The 21,824-nt window shown below is 37.0% G+C and overlaps 1 protein-coding gene across 2 annotated transcripts in view; it reads right to left on the reverse strand.

Moving 5' to 3' along the window:
• Nucleotides 1-1,712: 1,712 nt before the first annotated feature.
• Nucleotides 1,713-21,824, reverse strand: part of ZC3H11D (zinc finger CCCH-type containing 11D) — a 29,324-nt gene continuing 9,212 nt past the window's right edge. Inside the window, exons 4-13 of one of the 2 annotated variants that reach the window (XM_086403779.1) lie at nt 16,185-16,343; nt 14,929-15,054; nt 14,734-14,847; nt 12,440-12,550; nt 10,906-11,013; nt 9,219-9,335; nt 7,747-7,851; nt 7,295-7,498; nt 5,613-5,705; nt 1,713-2,036 (exon numbers count right to left, since the gene is read on the reverse strand). In XM_086403779.1, the coding sequence (XP_086259905.1) occupies nt 2,011-2,036; nt 5,613-5,705; nt 7,295-7,498; nt 7,747-7,851; nt 9,219-9,335; nt 10,906-11,013; nt 12,440-12,550; nt 14,734-14,847; nt 14,929-15,054; nt 16,185-16,343 (1,163 nt within the window). In that variant the 3' untranslated portion in view covers nt 1,713-2,010. Of the gene's footprint in view, nt 2,037-2,429; nt 2,657-5,612; nt 5,706-7,294; nt 7,499-7,746; nt 7,852-9,218; nt 9,336-10,905; nt 11,014-12,439; nt 12,551-14,733; nt 14,848-14,928; nt 15,055-16,184; nt 16,344-21,824 lie in introns of those variants that run through there. The other variant, XM_086403777.1, reaches the window with a different exon arrangement.

Here is a 21,824-nt window from a genome sequence, read left to right on the forward strand (position 1 = left end):
TTAAGAGTCTATAAGCATTTCTTCCTCCATTGATTAATAGACAGCTTTTCAACTCAGCTGTTTTCTTATCTCCCTCTCAAGTCTGTCTTACCAGGATATTTTGCTGACCCAGTTTTTATTTATATCTATGTGTAAAAAAAAACCATAATGACCACATCCTTAAGTTTTTGAAAGTGTGGAGACAGAGCCCCATTAAAAGCAAGAAACTACGGTTTATTACTCCACAAGTTGGAATCACAGCATCAGTGTAGTTCAGTCGCTCAGTCATGTCTGACTCTTTGCGACGCCATGAACCACAGCACGCCGGGCCTACCTGTCCATCACCAATTCCCAGAGTCCAACCAAACCCATGTCCATTGAGTCGGTGATGCCATCCAACCATCTCATCCTCTGTCATCCCCTTCTCCTCCTGCCCGCAATCTTTCCCAGCATCAGGGTCTTTTCAAGTGAGTCAGCTCTTCACATCAAGTGGCCAAAGTATTGGAGTTTCAGCCTCAGCATCAGTCCTTCCAATGAACACCCAGGACTGATCTCATTTAGGATGGACTGGTTGGATCTCCTTGCAGTCCAAGGGACTCTCAAGAGTCTTCTCCAACACCACAGTTCAAAAGCATCAATTCTTCTGTGCTCAGCTTTCTTTATAGTCCAACTCTCACATCCATACATGACCACTGGAAAAAGCATAGCCTTGACTAGACGGACCTTTGTTGGCAAAGTAATGTCTCTGCTTTTAAATATGCTGTCTAGGTTGGTCATAACTTTCCTTCCAAAGAGTAAGCGTCTTTTAATTTCATGGCTGCAATCACCATCTGCAGTGATTTTAGAAAATGTTTTAAAAATAAAATATTTCTAAGAGTCCTGATTGCCTCTCTTCTCCAATAAATGTTGAACAAGAGGCTACCAGTAACTATAAGACACAAGCAAATACAAATACAGGGGGTTCCAAAGTCTTAGTGAAGTTCTGAACTTTTATAAACATGGGAGTACAAATGTTACAAATTTACAAACATATCATTTGAAAGGTTAATTATTTATATTGCTCTTGTATTAAGTTTGAAGAATAAATTTTTAATTTCAAGTTTTTGTTTCAGTCACTCTGCAGATGAAATTTTTTAAATAATAAAATTTTGTTATTCAAGATTCACAATTCTAAACGAGCACAAACAAAATGGAAATAAATTTTCAAATGATGTCTCTCTCTTACATTCACAAGCATTTATACTTCTGGAGTTTCTGAAACCTTAAAAGTTCACTCAGACTTTTGGGATACCCTATTATTAATTCACTTTTTTTCTTTTATGAGTCCTTTTCTCCAGTATGATCATATAATTTTTGTTTTCATGGTAGGAAATATTTGTTTTTCAGTTCTGAACGTAGCACATTCCAGCAGGTAGATTTTGTAGTTTCCCTTTAAAAGCCATTGTTCAGCAACAGCCCTGAAGGACAAACCAGACTTTGTCTCTTTCTATAACACATCAAAGTGTATATCTATTAGAATTCCTCTCATACTCATCACCATACTGTAACCCTGGGACTTCACTGAATTTGTTTACATTTTATCTGTAACTATCACAGAGGGCCCAGTTAAAATCTAGGTAAAGAAAGAAAATGTGAGGTTTCTTCCTTAAAGAATATTGCAAAACAGAAATCAAAGGCACAATTTTACTCCTCAATCTGTGCAATCTAATTTAGTTTACAATTAAAGAGTGATCTTAATTGTCAAACTTTTAAATTTTATTAAATGTTTGTGGCAATGCATCGAATGAATCCCAGACCTATACAAATACACAGGCAGCTGTTTGTAATTTGCATTTTTATCAGTTTTGAAAGAGCACAATGTACTTCCTGCATCTTATTTTCAGAATTTGCATTTTATCATCTTTGGCTATCCAGTATATAGTATGGAGTACTTGAATATCTCATTCTTTGAATTTTCATTTTTGATTGTAAATCAGATGATTTCTGGCACTTTTCTCTTTTCTCATTTTTCTCTTCTCTCAACCTCCAGGTTTACTTGCTCCCATTTCTTCTTGGCTCTAATAATGAAACACAAAACATATTTCAGTTATTTTCTTTTTCAGCATTATTCAGGGTACAAACATTTTGCATTTCTTTTGTTAATTACGTCCCATAAATCTTAAGACAAAACAAAAACTAAGCTTGTTTTAATTCATAAATTTTCAGAACGCCATTCAAATTAATTCCATTTCTTTCCAAAGCTTGCTATGATTTGAATTTAGATGAAGGGGAGGATAGAAAGGAATAGAAATACTACTATACAGAAGGCTGCACCATGGGGCACCCAGAATGAAGAGAATGAACGTTGCCTTCTGTGCAGACAGGCACCTCCAGTCAACCAGCTATATCCCTATCGGAAAGGACATGTGGCCTCAAGGGAAGGCTGACAATGACATCTCTAATTGCCTTCAGCTCCTTTCCTCGATTCTCACAGACACACTTTCCTCTCCTCTTGCATTATCCTCAGAGCGTCCAAAAACATTTTCCCAAAGGGCTCCTCTCACCCATTTACACTTCCTCTGGCCTTGGCGCTCAGGTATTCCTCAGAGGAACAGACTAGTGGCAGCTCGTGTTTTCTGCCTCCTCTCTCCACAGGCCATCTGTCCACTGGGAAATGCTGCAATCTCTCCACTGTGCCCTAGCAGGAAGTGCAGGCGAGAAAACACAAACTAACCTTTCTCTCCCTATTCTGGGGAAAACAACAACTGCAAAGGGGAAGTGTTTAGGGGTTACACATTACCCAGCCAAACCTTAGGCAAATAAGAAAACTAACTTTATTTTGTTAGAAGCCTTTTTAATTTCTTGACTCTAAATTCCCATTCAGCCTGATGTCGAAAATTTATCTAGTCCTGTGCCTATAAACTTAGTCCAAATTCAGTGGTTCCACAGTTATTTCACATGTATCTTTCAATCACATTCAAATTTGAAACTCTTTCCCAGGTTGGTTTTGTTTTTTTTTTTTTTTTTTCCCTCCGTTACCTTCCTGCTGTTTATCCTAATTTCTAGGGTTGGGACTGGGCTTCCCAGCTTGTACTAATGGTAAAGAACCCACCCAGTCAGTGCAGGAAACATAAGAGATTTGGGTTTGATCCCTGGGTTGGGAAGACCCCCCAGAGGAGGGCATGGCAATCCACTCCAGTATTCTGGTAGGCTACAGTCCATAGGGTCGCAAAGAGTCAGACATGACTGAGGTGACTTAGCACACATGCATGCAGGGTTGGGACTGGGGAGAATGGCTGCTGCTGTGTGACCATTAGGAAAAGAATGTCATCTCAACAATCTTGGGTTTCAACAAGGTCTGGGTCCTATGCTGGGGAACAGTGCCCATATAACATAGTCTAAGGTTTCTCAAACTTTAATGTGTATCCTAATCACCTGGGGAATCTTGTTAAAATGCAGATACTGATTCAGTAAGTCTGAGATGGAGATTCCATATTTCTAACAAGCTCCCAAGTGATGTCATTGCTGGTGGCCCTCAGACCATCCTTCAAGTAACAAAGGTTTGATCAGTGAGTGATGGCCTGGTTTCTAATCAACTCCCTGGAAATCTGTTGTGATTCCAGCTGAGTCCTCCCCTGGAAGAGAACCCAATCACAAAGGCATCTTTCTGATGCTATCCCTTCAGTCCCAGCCAGGAGACTCTGTGTACACCCATGAGTCCTCTCTCCCAGAAACTCACTCTTACTTGAAACTCACAGGAATACGTAATGCCCTCCCAAGCAAACTTGGAGCTTGGCAATTTCAAGAGGCTCTGTCTCCAACCCTCTAGCATTAGACGGGCTTACCCTCCCTGCAACCACATCACCAGAGGGCATTGAGAAATTCTCTCCAAAGTTTTTCCCCCTAGGTTGCATCTGAGAAGTACACTGCAGGTCCTTTCTATGCTCTGATTCTTAAAAATTCAAGGGAAATTCTGTCATTGACTTTTCTACCCCTGGGCCCTGGCGGAGCTGGAGGTGGTGAAAGATGAGGCTCCACAAAGTTTCTGTTCTCTTGCTGTCTGTTTCACGTACCTTCCTCCATGCTCTCCAAAATTGAAAGAATAAAGCAGTTTTGTTAGCTTGCATTCCTGTCACATACAGGGATGGTACGTGTTTCATATTCCGAAGTGACCCCTCTTCCCTCCCAAACCTTTGGTGATTCATGTTTAACTATGTAGGTGAAGGCTGTCGGAATACAGGAGCTGTCCCTGGGACAGGGGTGGAAACATCCCACCCACAAGGAAATCATGGGAGAAAAAGACATGGCTTAACAATTGGTAGTTTTATTTAGGATTTTCACCGGCTTTTCACCTCTTTCCTCACAAAATTAAGTGCAGCCCACATGAGCTTAAGATGAAATATAAACAAATAGCACTGCAGTAGCATTCTCTTGTAGTAACATATGCAGAGACGGGAAAAAAAGAAAAGCGATTGACTCCAGTATAAATATATATGAAAGTGTTAGTTGCTCAGTCGTGTCCAACTCTTTGTGACCCCACTGACTGCAGCCTGCCAGCCTCCTCCATCCACGGAATTTTCCAGGCAAGAATACTGGAGGGGTAGCCATTCACTTCTTCAGGGGATCTTCCCAACCCAGGGATTGAACCTAGGTCTCCTGCATCACAGGCAGATTTTTTTTAACCGTCTGAGCCACTAGGGAAGACCTATAAATATATGTACAGGTCTACATACTGCATCACAGTTGTAGTGAAGAGTTTATAGGGCAATACTGCTTTAGAAGATCCTGGCTCTTTATTTTGGGAAGTGTACAGTTTCTAGTCTGGATGTATTCTGATTATTCTGGGAATCTCTTGTATAAGGTTTTATGAATTTCAGATGATTCTGAAAGTTCTAGGCTACTGATTTAGGTAGGAACTCTCTACCTAGGAGTTTTTCTGAAAGTTTCATGTTTCTAAGAAGTAACTGAAACCAGTTTATCCTGTGTGATCTTTCAAACCTACTGAGCAAGCCTCAGAATAAGCTGGGGTAAGACACCAAGCTTTTTAGTAAAAGAACCACATCTGGAACCCGAGGTTGGAGCTTCTATAAACCTTTACCCTCAGGAGGTCCCCAGAATCCCTACACCCTCCCAGGGAAAAGAGCACAAAACAGAGACCATAGTCACTTTGAACCTCCCAGGCTGGAAACTACAACTTAGGTGCCCTGTCAGCCTGCACTAGCCATTATGTACTCACTAGCCAGGATATAGCAGGGCTTTAATATTTTGTGTCAAAATATGATCTTATATATTGCTTTGTAGTTCAACAAAGAATGCATCTAAACAGATTATATAATTGCTGAAACTACTATGCTTCTGGCTAAGGAGAGAAATATATCAAAAGACTTCTGATAAAATAAAAATAAGCAAAGAAAAACCTAATTTAAAAAAAGGTAAAATTAAACCAACACAGCATTGTAAAGCAATTATCCTCCAATTAAATATATAAATAAAAGGCAAAAAAAAAAATTGCTAGTCGATGAGATCTCTTCTAAACTCCAAGTAATTATATTCATATATATCATGAAAATTTTCTAAAATATGTTCCTTGAGCTTAAAACTTGTCATTCATTTTAGAGTTATATGATACATTAAAACCACTAGTAAATATTTACCTGTATATATCTTTTCATTTTTTGAATACGTTTTTGAAAAAGGAATTCTTTTTTGCCACGCTGAACCATTATATGATGTTGACATATATTTATCTGAGAGAAAAAGGAAACAGGAATTAAATATTTTATAATGTTAAAATCATATTCCAGGTGTATTTCAAAGTTATTATTCTCAGAGGTGAAGCTAGTCTCTAAGTAATTCATTTTACCATTTCAAGGGTAAGGAATCAGGGATACAAGTCTTATTAAGACCATTTAAGTTATCAATGACCGTGGTTACACATCTCTTAATTGGCTGTTCAGTTCCTCAAATAAGAATTGCTCCCATGAGGCTAAGCTAAAGTATGATATATGTACGTGATCAAAATATTTCATTGTCTGGCTTTCCTGTGATTTTACATATAATTCTGCTAATATTTGCAGAACTAAAGAAAGGAAGGAGAGAAGGAAAGAAGGAAAGGAAGGTCTGAGGCCCCCCAAATACAAATCTAGACAATCGCATCTAACTGTCCGGTAGTCACTGTATTCTTCACAAATGTCCACTCACAGTAAAATAATGATAAAATTATAATAGAAGTAAAGGGCTTTATTCTTGCCTGGGAAATCCTATGGACAGAGGAGCTTGGCAGGCTACAGTCCATGCTGCTGCTACTGCTGCTAAATCGCTTCAGTCGTGTCCGACTCCCAGCGACCCCATGGACTGCAGCCTACCAGGCTCCTCCATCCATGGGATTTTCCAGGCAAGAGTACTGGAGTGGGGTGCCATTGCCTTCTCCGATGGGGTCACAAAAAGAGTTGGACATGACTTTGCAACTAAACAACAACAGTAGTAAATATAAATAAAATCATGTATATAAATCCATACAGATTCTATTTGAAAACAAACAGAAGAAAAATAATTTAAAATCTAGCTTCTATGTAAATTGTAAAAGAAGGACCAAAGATAGACACAGAGTTTTTTACTTATGCTTCAAGAAGTATACAACAATCAGAATTCCACTGACTAGAGGCAAAAACAGGCAAATACAAACAAAATTACAGGGAGTTGAGTGACCTTTTGTTAAATTGAGAAAATCAAAACCCAGCTTTAAAAGAACCAAATTCATCTGAGACAAGGGATTAAAAAATAAATCTGGTTCCCTCCTCCCTCAGGGCCTTGTACTTCCTGACACATACACTATGACTTGGCCTATTACATGATGGAATGATTTAAAAGCAGTCTGGACATGGATGGGAGAGATGAGCGGTTGTCAAAAATACTGCAGTTAACCCCCAAACTAACCTTTTCAGAAAGTAATCATGAAGGCCTAAAGAAAAACCAAGGCAGTAGCCAAAAAGTGATAACAGAACAATGCAGCTGGTGGAACAAGAAAATGTCAACCATTCAAAAACAATCCTCAAGAGTGAAATAAAGCCATCCAGGGGGAACAAAGTGCAGTGCTCTGAGACAAAACTCTAGAGAGGGTCAGTGACAAGCTATCTGCACCTAACACGTTCTCTCCAATGTCCTTTAAACCATGTGTACTCCTACACATGGACAAAATCCTCTCACTAGTTTTCTAAGATGTTATGGTGGTGATGGCCTGGAAAGGGAAGGGGTGGGGAGAAGCTAAGATTAGCTGGTCCCACAGGGATGCAAATCACAGACATGAATCAACAGTTATGTAAGTGTAGAACCTCACCTGAACAGAGCTTGAATTTGGGTTCCTTGTTAACATCAGCTTTATTGTAGGACCCGTGTGGAGGCCTGCCGTGAGGAGGTGCATTCAATGAGACAGTTCTGACAGCATCTCTCTGAACATGGATATAGGATGCATTCTCAGAATTTTTGTTTTTATTATTCCGATGGTAACTCATTTTATTTTTGGGATTTGAAGCCTGTACTGCTATAATAAAGGAAAGGGGAAAGGGAACAAGGGATGAAGCAAGCTGGTTTCACACCTGTAATTAATGCACTGCGCTTTAAATGTTTAATAGCACAATGGAAGATAATGTAAGCTGAAAGAACTAGGTTTATAGGAATTGACATCTCAAATACATGGTGCATGATACTGCCTTGTTTGTTGGCTAGAAAATATTATTTAATCTATTTTCAAATTATAATTCAGGAATACCAAATATAGAGACACTTTACCTCTCTGCATCCCTGGGCCAGGAAAGTTCTTTGGTTCGTCATATATCCATTTTCTTTTTTTCACACCTTTAAAATGAGGCTTCATCACTGGATGGACATCATTCACTTAAAGAAGTTACAAATTTTTACAGTTTTTAAGGAGATGCTTTCATCTGAAAATTACTGTAGGTACTAATTACATATCTGTGCATTCACATGTCAAGCAAGGAGGAAAAAAATGTACCACCCTAATACTTTACTTTCTAGAACAAAGGGTGATTTATTTTTAAGTACCAAAAAGATTCTATCTTGATTTTTCTCATCAAATTGATTGATGAGAAAACTTTCAATAAGTATCATTCCTTTGGAGGAAAGATGCTTTTCGTCCAAAGGAATATGTGGATCCTTTTAAAGAACATAAAATTACAATCCAAATATAATTATATATCTCATTATAATGTTATTTTTAGTAGTTTTAGAATTGTCATTGTGAACATAAATCTTTCTTTACTTTTTAAGCCAAAACTACTACTTCTTAAGAAGTTGGATTAGTGTAAAATACTTTTAGTGAATATTATCTTATTGTTCTAAGCTGGGGTCATGGATAGTTTGGTGAAACAAGACTCAATAATCAAAATTTGTAAGTGCTAATATTACTAAGTTATTCACTTCTTGCTTGCTTGTTTTAACATGGAAAATTTTATGTGCAGGCTCAATTTTCCAAGAATTTCTAAGGTACATTTCTCCAGAGTAAAAATGAATATCAAAATCACTATGTAGATTGCATTAGCTCTCTATAGTGGGCTAATAAATCTCTCTTTGCCCTAGCTCCCATCTTCAGCTTAAGCAGGAAGCGTTCAGTGAAGCCCTGATTCACTGCCTCCTCTCCAAACATCATGCTCCATCCTTACTCGCATGCTCCCCTTCCTAGAATTTGGAAACTATATTTTTCACAAGTGTCACTGAACTAAGCTCCTCTGAGGTAAACCATGGTTCTCTTCGTTGCCCAGCTGGGGTTGAAGAATATTACAGGGGTTCAACAAATGAAATAGGAAGGAAGGAGGGAGGGAAAGAAGATTCATGAGTCTTGATTGTATCAAGAGAAGAGGCTTAGAGTACTAAATGGCAAGGAGAAGCAAAATCAAGAAAAATTAAAAAAAAAAGAAAGATAATTTAAAAAATATGTCAATGAATCCCACAACAGGTTAAATTTAAAATATCATACTAATGGATCTTCTAAGAATGTAGTATTATATTATCAATTTTAATACCTAAATTAAACTAATGGGGAAGTATTTAATTTACTAGGACCCACATCACAATTCATTGTCAGAGTTAGTAGAAGACTATTGTGTCTTTAATTCTTAATCTTGAATAATTTTCAAACCATCCTTTTTTCTTTCTTTTTAAAAATTCTATTTCAAATAAGCAAAACAAATCCATGGTAAGACAAATATATCTAAGGCCAAAAAGTGATAGAGCTAATGTCTCACTTGAAGAAAGGTCCTCTCTGCACTTCATACTGATATTCTCAGTAGCATTTAATACATGCGTTGTAGGTACTAGTCGGGTAGTTAGGGAACGCTTTGGATGAGGGCTGTCCTTGTTATCTTTTAAAGCAAATTAAGAAAATAAAATGTCAGTATTAATAAAAAAAAAAAAAAAGAAGTATTTCTGTTGGTATTTCACTTTGCAAGCATTATATGATGGGCATATATATGCCCATCTATGCTCTTTAAAAAATATATATGCATATTAATTTTTAGAACCCACCACTGAAATTCCCTAGTTAGCACATTGAGTCCTCCAAATCTGTCAGTATCAAAACATTAAAAATTTGAAATACAGCCATTATCTTCAATAGGTAAATATGTATTTGTGGCAATATTTTTAATACCTCCATACAAAAAAAATTGTTTTTAAAAAAAGGGTTATCAATTTTATATCAAATGTGCCAATTAAAAAAAATTACTGATTTCATTTACTTATTTGGCTGGCCTGGTCTTAGTAGCAGCACATGGGATCTTTGATGCAGCATATGGGATCTAGTTCCCTGACCAGGGTTTGAACCCAAGCCCCCTGCATTGGGAGCACGGAGTCTTAGCCATGGACCGTCTGGGAAGTTCCAAGCATGCCAATTTAAACCAAGGATGAAAAAATATCTGTAAAACACTTCACTTGTTCTAGGCTTTGGAGCAGAACAATCCAACAAAGCTTTCTACAATGATGGAAACATTCTGTGCCATCTGAAACGATAGCCACTGGTCACATGTGAATACCGAGCACATGCAATATGGCTAGTGCAACTGAAAAACTGAATTTTAAAATTGTATTTAATTTTGATTAACTTCAGTGTTAACAGCCACACGCGAATGATGGCTACTGTTATTTGTGAAGTTAGAGGTGTGTTTTTTGATGGACTGAACAAAAGAGAGGAGGAGAGATTTACCTATTGTTTTCCATAGGAAGAGTTTGATCACGTGTCTTTCCCTGTCTTTGAGAATATTTATTTAATGATGGAGAAGACAGTAGATAAAATTGGTTAACATTTATATGGAGAATAGGTGAAGTCCTCTAATTACAGGACAGCTATTCTGTCTGTGGCTTAGAGAGCTGCCCAGCCAAGGTCCCAGCTGGGGGATTCTTAGCAAGGTAGAGGCAGCATAAACCTATAGAAAATGTACAATATTAACATGTCTCTGGATTATTCTCAGACTACAGTTAGTAATAATCCTAAAGCGGGAAGTCAGCATGAGATTAGTACTCTTCTCAGTATATATATCTTCACAAAAGCTTTCTAAGAAAATTCAATCACACTGAATATTAGAAGCTGGGAGAAAAAAAAAAAAAACTAAAGAGAGCTGGATATTACCATTGGAGAGAACCAATGACTTTAGAGCCAGGAGGATTCTCAGCAATTGTGTAGTCCAACAGGCTAGTTTCTCCCATAAGGAAACTGAAGGTAAGAAAGATAAAGCTCTACAGGAGAATAATTAGTGACAGAGCCAGGACTGGATACGGAGGGACCCTGACTCCTATCCAGTATATTTTGGTGTGTATTTTTATTTATTACCTTGTCTCTTGTATTGGTTTCTACAACTGTATAACACAATCAAATTTTACGTTTTGAACTTATTTAAACAAGTCACAAATGGATCAAAATATAGACTGGCTCATTACCTTTAGCATTTGAACATTTTGATATGGTACTTTCTTTCTCTTCAGTTAAAACTTCATTTTCATCTACTCCAAGAAATATGATTCTCTGTGGAACGTAGCAGTCACCTCCTAGGACAATAACTTACTGTCAGTGGCAACAATGGCAAACAATTGTACAAAGCTATCTTTCAATACAGCATACTCCTCCTCTGAAACACTATTTAAATACTTCTCAGTGATACTATTGCCATCTCTATACATATCATATATGTTTTGATTAATATATATGTATATGAATATTCAGTATGTACACTTACAGGTAATTGTCAGAAAATTCAGTCAACACAGTTTTCCATCTAACAATCTTTACCACACTTTGCTATGCTATGCTAAGTCACTTCAGTCGTGTCCGACTCTGTGCAACCCCATAGATGGCAGCCCACCAGGCTCCCCCGTCCCTGGGATTCTCCAGGCAAGAACACTGGAGTGGGTTGCCATTTCCTTCTCCAATGCATGAAAGTGAAAAGAGAAGGTGAAGTCGCTCAGTCGTGTCCGACTCTTCTCGACCCCATGGACTGCAGCCTACCAGGCTCCTCCATCCATGGGATTTTCCAGGCAAGAGTACTGGAGTGGGGTACCATTGCCTTCTCCGTTACCACACTTTAGAGATACTCAATAAATATAATTGCTTTCCATATAATATCCTCAAGTGTATGAAAGCAGTTTTCATATTCCCTAAAGATCTATTTTCCAGGATAAATATCCACAGGTGCTTTAAAATGTACTTAAATACTTAATTTCAGATCTTCACCATACAAGTTTCTGTTTCTTAACATAGAATACTTGTTTTCAAGTATCCTTGTTTAAAAATAATTCTCAAATATGGACTACCCTGTATAGAAATCAGTGGAACTAATACAATAATAGATGACTTTTATACAGCATCTTTCTATATGTCAGATAGTCTACTGAATATTTTAAATGACTTATTGCATTTAATTATTTTTCTTTAGTACTCCTAATAATGCAATGTAAGTTTATCTTAGCTATCTGGTAGCTGACACAAGTTACTTAATCATTTTGAAACTTTGTGGCCAACAAAAGCATTTATTTTTCCCTCACAATCTGTATCGTATCAAGTCTTTCCCAACTTGAAGAAAACCTACCAGTTAGGTCTTGGACTTAACTGCAAGAGGCTACGATTATCACAGTTTGCCTTTGCCTCTTTACATTCGACTCACTGTCCCAGCATGTTAGCTTCCGGTCACCTGTGCATTTTATAAACAACGTCTCTATACATGTAATCGCCGTTCAACTGTTTAAACACAAAGCCATTTGTTCCACAAATATTTACAAAGTGTACTGCATGTGCCAGGAATTCTACTGCAGAGAGCAACTGATTATACACAATTCCTGGCCTCAAGGAGCTTATCCAAAGTCAGTGATAAAATATCAAAAAGACGTTGATGAAACAAGTTGCTTATGAGAGAAAAAACTCAGAACTATGTATTTTATGGTGATATACTCAGAATCAATCAGTAATAAATTAACTAACCTCCATTTTCAAAAGCAGCAATGTCAGTCCTTGGTTTCCTGTCCAATGATGCTTTTATTTCACCTTGCCTTTCAAATAGGCTGAATTTTGTTGGAACTGTCAGACCATCCCCTAAAAATTAAAAAAAAAAAGAAATCACTCAAGAAACCATTAGGTGCTTATCTAAGTTTCTGATAGAATTTATGATGATAGTAAAGAATCTAAAAGTTAATCGAAGTATTGTTTGTCTAGTGATTTCATGAACAATAAAATTATAATTATATACATTTTAAGCCAACTTATAATAATCAGGAAAGCAGAAGGGAAGTTTATTTTCTTATGTGGATAACGTAACAAGTGGCAGTTAAAAAATGTGAGCAATCTAATGCTATAGTGTATATATATTTAATTTAGTTGATGTGACATATAATGAATTTTATAATATTTCTTTTGTTTTTATCTACTCACCATGAATAAACTGAGTAAAATGTATTAGGATCTACTTCCTGGTGGCTCAGACGGTAAAGCGTCTGTCTACAATGTGAGAGACCTGGGTTCAATCCCTGGGTTGGGAAGATTCCCTGGAGAAAGAAATGGCAACCCACTCCAGTACTCTTGCCTTGAAAATCCCACAGACAGAGGAGCTTGGTGCAGGCTACTGTCCATGAGGTTGCAAAGAGTCAGGCACGACTAAACAACTTCACTTCACTCACTTCACTGATTGAAAAATGCTAATTATACTGATAATTAAAGTCTCTCCATTCTCTTTATACATTTTTAGATAATTTTCTCCTAAAATAAAATATTAAAAGGAGAATAAAGGAGCTATGGTAATCTGATATAACTTGTGATTCTGAACTGGATTCTAAATAAGGTAGATTTCATTTTAGTATAAAGAACATTAATGGCACAATTAGTGAAATTTTTTTTTGGTTTGTAAATAATATCACTAGTAATCTTCTGATATTGGTATTTATACCACATTTGTGTGAGAGTTATGTATGCCTGCAACTTACTCTCAAACAATTTGAAAAAAAATAACAACAATGTGTATATTGAGAGAGAGAGAGGAAGGGAATGAAAAAATCAAATGTGTAAAGTGCCAATATTTGGGGAAATCTGGGTAAAGAAGGTTCATGAATTAACTGGAATTATTTAAAAATAAAAAGCTTTTTAAAACCATAATATAAAGTGAAAACGCATATAACTGTCTTTCTATCTGACATTTTTAATACTCATTGCTAACATGTTTGCCCTTGTTTTGTTTTTCTTGTCTGTGTCATTTCCTTCTCCAGGGGATCTCCACTCCCCAGGGATCAAGCTCATGTCTCCTGTGTGCCCCGCGTTGGCAGGCAGGTTCTTTACCACTGGTGCCACCTGGGAAGCCCTTGTCTGTGTAATTCGGACAATCTGTCCTTCACTGGATGGCCCCCACCTATCAGCTTGGGTTTTTCGACTGTTCTACCATTTGACAGTATGTTGCTGCCACCTACTGCCATATATGTTTAAATGGCTTGCCACACATACTTGCAAGACAGACATTCTACTCTTTATCTTATATTCATCTTGATCCTGGGAATCTTTTCCAACTATTTTTTTGGTACCTAAGAGGAGGAAAGAATTCTGATTTCGCTTACTGCTATAAAGGTTTTTTTGTTTAAGCTCATCCCAGAGGCAAGAAAACTACTTAAACCCATGGCATCCATGGATTTTTCTCTGAGTTCCTTGTTTTATATCCAGAAAACAATGTTCTTTTTATCTTGCCTTCAAGAGCAAAACATTCACCAACAGAAAAGTCAGATTCACCAGAACATAAGATCCATAAAAGGCACAGCGTTATATTTATTCACCTGTGTTGCCCTTGAAATTGGCTGGTACACAGGAAGCACTCATTCAATGAACAAATATACCCTTGTCCTGCCACTAACATTATTCCGTGATCTCCCTTTTGTCCTTCTAGGGCTAAGTTGTCCATTCTACTTATGAAAAAAAAAAATCTACATTTGTTTTACAGGGAGATTTATTTTCATAGACAAATGAAGTGGTAAAACCAAGTTATTTACAGAATGACTGCATGGGGTATGTAGTGTCACCATGGTTTATGTAGTCTATTCATTCTGTGGTTCCTCTGGGAAAACATGATTACATTAATAGCAGCTTTTCATATTAAATTTAGGTTATGCAATAAAATCACTTCCTTCTCACTCTCAATTCTGATGTATTATTTGTCATTTAACTCCAGTGCACACTTAATAATCCACAGCCTATCACACCAAGTATTCACCACCTTGAAAAGCTTCCTTTTTATTCCTTACCTTCTTGCAATTCACTGCCACTTTCCAAAGACTTTTCTATCTCTTTTTCCACTATAGAGGCTATGCTTTTAGATGATGAAATATCTGAAGGAGTATGAACTCTGTAGTATTCACCTAATCTCCCACAAGAAAATCAATGGTTAGTGCACTTCTCACATCAAATATTAGAAAATATACAAATGTTTGATTTCTTACCAGATTTATAACACATCTCCTTTATTGCTCTTTTTTCTTCAATTTCTTCAGGAGTCTTTGTCCATAAACTAGAAGCATCTATAGGATATATTTTTTTTAAATTAAATTGTCCCAAAGCCAAATAATCTGAAAATTTATAAACCAGAATGAAAAATCCCACACATTGTCCTCATAAATGGATTACTGTTTTAAAAATATTTAAAGTCAATAATTTGTGTACTAACAAATGTTTCTTATTGCTATATTTTATGTTTTAGAAAGAATCAGTCAAGAGAAAAATGACTGTACATTATATGTGTCTTGAGATGAGAGGCTGGACGTATAGGTTCACATTTGAGATTATGTTTGTCTGGAGAAGGAGGATGTTGGGATAGGAGACAGAGCTAAACAGCAGAAAGTGGCACATCTCCTTTTTCCTATTCTTCCTCAAAGTTAGTTTTAAAATTAAAGGATGATGAGTGGGTTGTAATATATCCTCCTGAGGTTTCAGGGGGTTCTGACTCTAGATCAGAGGTGGAATTCCCTATTAATTATCTTTCTGTAGTAAGATAGCTACAGAAAAAAATGTAACATTTCAGTCTTTTCAATGTGCCCACATTCTGAGTCTCCATACAATGACAAATTCCAGGGCAGAGACAGACTTAGTTTATTTCTCTGGATGTTTAACTTGTTTGTACATACTTATTGGTACTGCAGTGCTGTGGTGATATGGGAGGAATAAGATGGACTACAGTGTAAGACCTGGGTTCTAGTCTTCTTTATGCTGGCAAGGATTACTGGGATAATGCAGATGATAATGCTTTACACATTACAAACTACTCTATTGATCTCTATAGCTTCAAGGATTAAATGTGAGACAGATAGATTGACACTTATGTATATCAATGTTGTTACATATAAACAGACAATGTTATATATAAATTTATATGATTATATAAATCATATTATCAGTGTTAATTTATACACAAATAAAACATGTTATTAGTATACTTACAAGCAACTGTGCATATTTAAACATGAGATCTGTCTTCTAGCCATCATACAACAAAAAACTTTCAATCCAAACAATCATAAATATATGTGTAGATGTCGAACAAATTAGAACATAATGAATTTAATATATTTAATAAAATTAAAGCTATTTTCTCACCAAAATATGTCTTATATATTATAAACTTCTAAAAGTTAAACAAGTATGCAGAAAATATCATGAAGTTTTTGAATGTGCACTATAAATGTGACAAAAGTTTATTCACCATTTTGTTCACCTTCTTCCTCCTCCTCTTCCTCAAAGTTAGTTTTTAAAACTAAAGGATGGTGAATGGGTCGTGATATATTCTCCTGAGGTTTTAGAGGTTCCTGACTCTGGGTTGGGGGTGGAATTCCTTCCTGAGTTTCTTTCTGTAGAATGATATCTATAGAGAAAAGGCAACATTTTAGTCTTCAAGATATACCTTTTGGCACATGTTCAATGATTAACTATTGTCCTCTTGATTAACTGCATACTTTTGTTAAAAGACGTCTCGTTTCTAGAAAGGTTATTAAACTAACTTATAAAAATCAGCATTTTGCTGGTAAGATGTGGAAAATGTGCTAATTCATAGACTTTAGATAGTAATTATAACCACATTTGGGTATATATCATACTTTGGTATAAACACAAAGTGATCACAAGCATTACTGTATTCTTCGATTACATCTATGGGATAAGAATAACTTAGTTAATCACATTATGACTATTTAACAAAGGTAAACTCATATAAGACATAACTTATAATGTCAGAGTATACACATTTAAAGGGAGGGGCGGAAATCCAGAGGTTCTAGTTTTCTGTGGTTGGGGGTTGATGACTTGGAAGTAAGAATAATACCTTCAGATTTCTCTATTGGCTCCACATAGGTCAGACTGAACAAAGCTCTAGGTCATATTTAAATGTTCTGTAACCTTCAAAACTAACCAGCAAATAATAGAAAAAGCTAGTGAACACATACATCTTCGATCGTTACTTATTCAAGTCTCTTTATTTTTCAAGCCAATAGTTATCAAATCTGGCTAAATATCAGAATCAACTGAAGAAATTATTCAAATCATCTTTTCTATCTCTGTTTTCCAAACTTCTGATTCTGAAGGTTGAGATTAAAGCCTGGAAATCTGATGGTATTTTTCAAATGTCTCAGATAATTGCAAAATCAGTCAAGACTGGAAACCAATGCCCCAAATCAAGGATCATCTACCTGGGGTCCAGGGTCATGGGAAGCCTTTTAGCGGTTTTGCCACCAGAATAATTTGAAAGCCTGTCAGGCTCCCCTGTCCATGGAATTATTCCAGGTAAGGATACTGGAGTGGGTAGCCTTTCCCTTCTCCAGGGGATCTTTGTAACCCAGGGATCGAACCCAGGTCTCCCACACTGTGGGCAGATTCTTACCATCTGAGCCACCAGGGAAGCCCTGAAAGCAATCAATTGTATTCCAAATTCTTAATTTCTACATCTATTTCACCTAAAATTGCCCGAGAACAGGCCTCAGTCCATAATAGCCTTTTCTCTACTTTACAAAATAAAGGTGGACAGGAAAGCCTGGCATGCTGCAGTGCATGGGGTCACAAAAAGCTGGAACTGACCTAGCAACTGAACAACAACCCTTTACTCATGCCAACATTTTCTATATAGCACATTGCCCAAAAGAGAAATCCTCTTTTGCTGAATAATCAAACCACCAGGAACCCATAAGGCTTTTTCCATCACCTTGACTTATACACACTCCTAGAAAAGGTTGTAATAGGCAGAATAATGCCCTCCCAAAGATGTCCAAGTTTTTATTGCTGAAACCTGTGTACACACTAGGTTATACAGGAAGGAGGAATTAAGACAGCTAATCAGCCAACCTCAATATTAGCAAATTATCCTTGATTATTCAGGTGGTCCTTTGGAAATAGACAAGTTGCAGAGGAACAGGTGTGACAGTGGAAGCTAGGTCAGAGTAATGCAGTATCAGAAGGACTTGACTACCCATTGCTGATTCTGAACTTCAAGAAAGGGTACGTGAACCAAGAAATAATGAAGACCTCTAGAAACTGGAAAAGATAAGTAAACAGGTTCTCCCTCAGAATCTCCAGAAGGAATGCAGCCCTGGAGACACCTTAATTTTAATTCAGAGAGATTTCATCGAATTCCTAAACTACAAGCTAAGAGAATTGAGTTGTTGAAGCCACTTGGTTAGGGGTAATTTGTTACAGCAGTAACAGGAAACAAATACACATGGGATTAGAAAAAGTGCTACTGGGGTTTACATTGGAATGGTCTGAATTCACATGCATGATAGAGTATGTCGGTAGTTAAGAATTTTTATTGAAAATTTTTGCTTCCTTCACTTCTAGACTCTTGTTAAAGAATATGTCATTTTTGAAAAAAAGTCTCATGGCATCAGTGAAGAGAGAGCACTAGTTAGAAATTCTGAAGGAAAAAGATGGCTTTAAACAGAACTTTTCAGCTATTCTAAATACCTATTCCCAAGACTTGTCATTAGCTGCAAAGAAAAGCTTCACTGAACACTCAAAACAGTAAATGTTAGTCCCATTTTTTAAAAGCTTTCTTGAGATTCACATACTATACAATTCACACATTTAAACATTTTTTTAGTATATTCATAGAGGTGTGCAAATATTGCCATGATCAATTTTAGGATATCTGATCCCCTCAAAAAAGAAACCCATACCTATTAGCAGTTACCGTTCATGTCTGCCCGATGTCTCCAGCTGTACAAACACTAGTATACTTTCTGTTTCTATGGATTTGCCTGTTTTGGATATTTCATATAAATGAAATCATACAGAATGTAGTCCTTTGTACATGACTTCTTCAACTTACCATAGTGTTGTGCTTTTAAATTGTTTATTTGTTTGGCCACACTTGCTCTTTGTTGCAGCATGAAGGATCGTTAGTTGCTGCATATGGGATCTAGTTCCCTGACCATGGATTAAACCTGGGTCCCCTGGATTGAGAGTGCTGGGTCTTAGCCACTGGACCACCAGGGAAGTCCTCTCACAGTGTTTTTTTAATAGTCAAATAATATTTCACTGTGTGCATATACCACAATTTTTCCATTCATCAAATGATGGACACTTGGTTTATTTCCACTTTTTTAGTTGTTTTAAATAATGTTAGTATGAATATTTATTGTTGTACAAGTTTCATTAGGACATATGTTTTCACATTTCTTGGATATACTTAGAAGTGAGTAAGTAGGACATATGGTGATTCTAGGGGCTTCCTAGGTGGCTCTAGTGGTAAAGAACCCACCTGCCAATTCAGGTGACATAAGAGACATGGGTTCGATCCCTGGGTCGGAAAGATCCCCTAGAGGAGGGCATGGAAACCTACTCCAGTATTCTTGCCTGGGGAATCTCATGGACAGAGGAACGTGGTGCGCTACAATACTTAGTCTCAGGAAGAGCTGTAATGACTGAAGCAACTTACATATGCACACTTAGTGATCTATGTTTACTCTTTTGAAGAACTGCCAAACTGTTTTCCAAAATTGCATCATCTACATTCCTATCTGAAATGTATGAAGATTCCAATATCTCCATATTCTTGTCAAATCTTCTTATTATCTATTTGATTAAACCATCTGAATAGATAGGAGTGATACCTCATGGTTTTGACTTACATTGATCTAATGGTGAGTTACAATGAGTATCTTTGCATGAGCTTATTCAGTTCAGTTGCTCAGTTGTGTCCGACTTTTTGTGACCCAATGGACTGTAGCATGCCAGGCTTCCCCGTCCATCACCAACTCCGAGAGCTTACTCAAACTCATGTGCATCGAGTTGGTGATGTCATCCAACCATCTCATCCTCTGTTGTCCCCTTGACCTCCTGCCTTTAAACTTTCCCAGCATCAGGGTCTTTTCCAGTGAATCACTTCTTCACATCAGGTGGCCAAAGTATTGGAGTTTCAGCATCGGCATCGGTCCTTCCAATGAACATTCTGGACTGATTTATTTTAGGATTGTCTGGTTTGATCTCCTTGGTGTCCAAGGGACTCTCAAGAGTCTTTTCCAACACCATATTCAAAAAGCATCAATTCTTCAGCGCTCAGCTTTCTTTATGGTCCAACTCTTATATCCATACACGACAACTGGAAAACCATAGCTTTGACTAGACTGATCTTTGTTGATAAAGTAATGTCTTTGCTTTTTAGTATGCTGTCTAGGTTGGTCATAGCATTTCTTCAAAGGAGTAAGTGTCTTAATTTCATGGCTGCAGTCACCATCTGCAGTGATTTTGCAGTCAAAGAAAATAAAACTGTCACTGTTTCCCCATCAATTTGCCATGAAGTGATGGGACTAGATGTCATGATCTTAAAGTTTTTTGAATGTTAAGTTTTAAGCCAGCTTTTTTACTCTCCTCTTTCACTTTCATCAAAAGGCTCTTTAGTTCTTCTTCCCTTTCTGACGTAAGGGTGATGTCACTGGCATATCTTAAGTTATTGATATTTCTCCTGGCAATCTTGATCCAGCTTGTGCTTCATCCAGCCTGGCATTTTGCATGATATACTCTGCATATAAGTTAAATAAGCAAGGTGACAACAAACAGCTTTGAGGTACTCCTTTACCAATTTGGAACCAGTCTGTTGTCCCATGTCCAGTTCTAACTGTTGCTTCTTGACCTGTATACAGATTTCTCAGAGGGCAGGTAAGGTGGTCTGGCATTCCCATCTCTTGAAGAATTTCCCACAGTTTGTTGTGATCCACACAGTCATAGGCTTTAGTGTAGTCAATGAAGCAGAAGTAGGTATTTTTCTGGAATTTTCTTGCTTTTTCTATGATTCAACAGATGTTGGCAATTTGATCTCTGATTCCTCTGTCTTTTCTAAATACTTGAATATCTGGAAGTTCTTGGTTCACATACTATTGAAGCCTGAATTGGAAATTTTGAATATTACTTTGCTAGCATGTGAGATGAGTGCAATTGTGCAGTAGTATGAACATTCTTTGGAACATTCCTTTGTGATTGGAATGAAAATTTACATTTTTCAGTCCTGTGGCCACTGCTGAGTTTTCCAAATTTGCTGACATATTGAGTGCAGCACTTTAACAGAATCATCTTTTAGGATTTGGAATAGCTCAACTGGAATTCAACCACCACCTCCACTAGCTTTGTTTGTAGTGATGCTTCCTAAGGCCCACTTGACTTCGCATTCCAGGATGTCTGGCTCTTGGTGAGTGATCATACCATCTTGGTTATCTGGGTTTAAGATCTTTTTCGTATAGTTCTTCATGTATTTTTACCACCTCTTCTTAATATCTTCTGCTTCTGTTAAGTCCATACCATTTTTGTCCTTTATTGTGCCCAACTTTGCATGAAATGTTCACTTGTTGTCTCTAATTTTCTTGAAGAGATCTCTAGTCTTTCCAAGTTTATTGTTTTTCTTTATTTCTTTGCACTGATCACTGAGGAAGGCTTTATCTCTCCCTCACTATTCTTTGGAACTCTGCATTCAGGTGTATATATCTTTTAGCCATTTTTATATCTTTGAGAAATGTATATTCAGATTCTTTCCCCATTTTCTAATGGAATTGTCTATATTACTGAGCTGCAAGAGTTCTTCATATATTCTGGATATAAAATGCTTATATAAAAGATATAAATATTTTCTCTCATTCTGTGGGTTGCATTTTTACTTTCTTGATATTCTTTGAAACACAAAAGGTTCTAATTTGATGAAATCCAATTAATTATTTTTCTGCTTGTTTGTTTTTTCTTTTGGTGTCATACTGCTACTGCTACTGCTAAGTCACTTCAGTCGTGTCCGACTCTGTGCCACCCCATAGACAGCAGCCCACCAGGCTCCACCATCCCTGGGATTCTCCAGACAAGAGTACTGGAGTGGGGT

Source organism: Bos grunniens, chromosome 5, assembly GCF_055505025.1.
Source record: "Bos grunniens cultivar Pamir isolate PY7600 chromosome 5, Bosgru_T2T1.0, whole genome shotgun sequence".
Taxonomy (NCBI): Eukaryota; Metazoa; Chordata; class Mammalia; order Artiodactyla; family Bovidae; genus Bos; species Bos grunniens.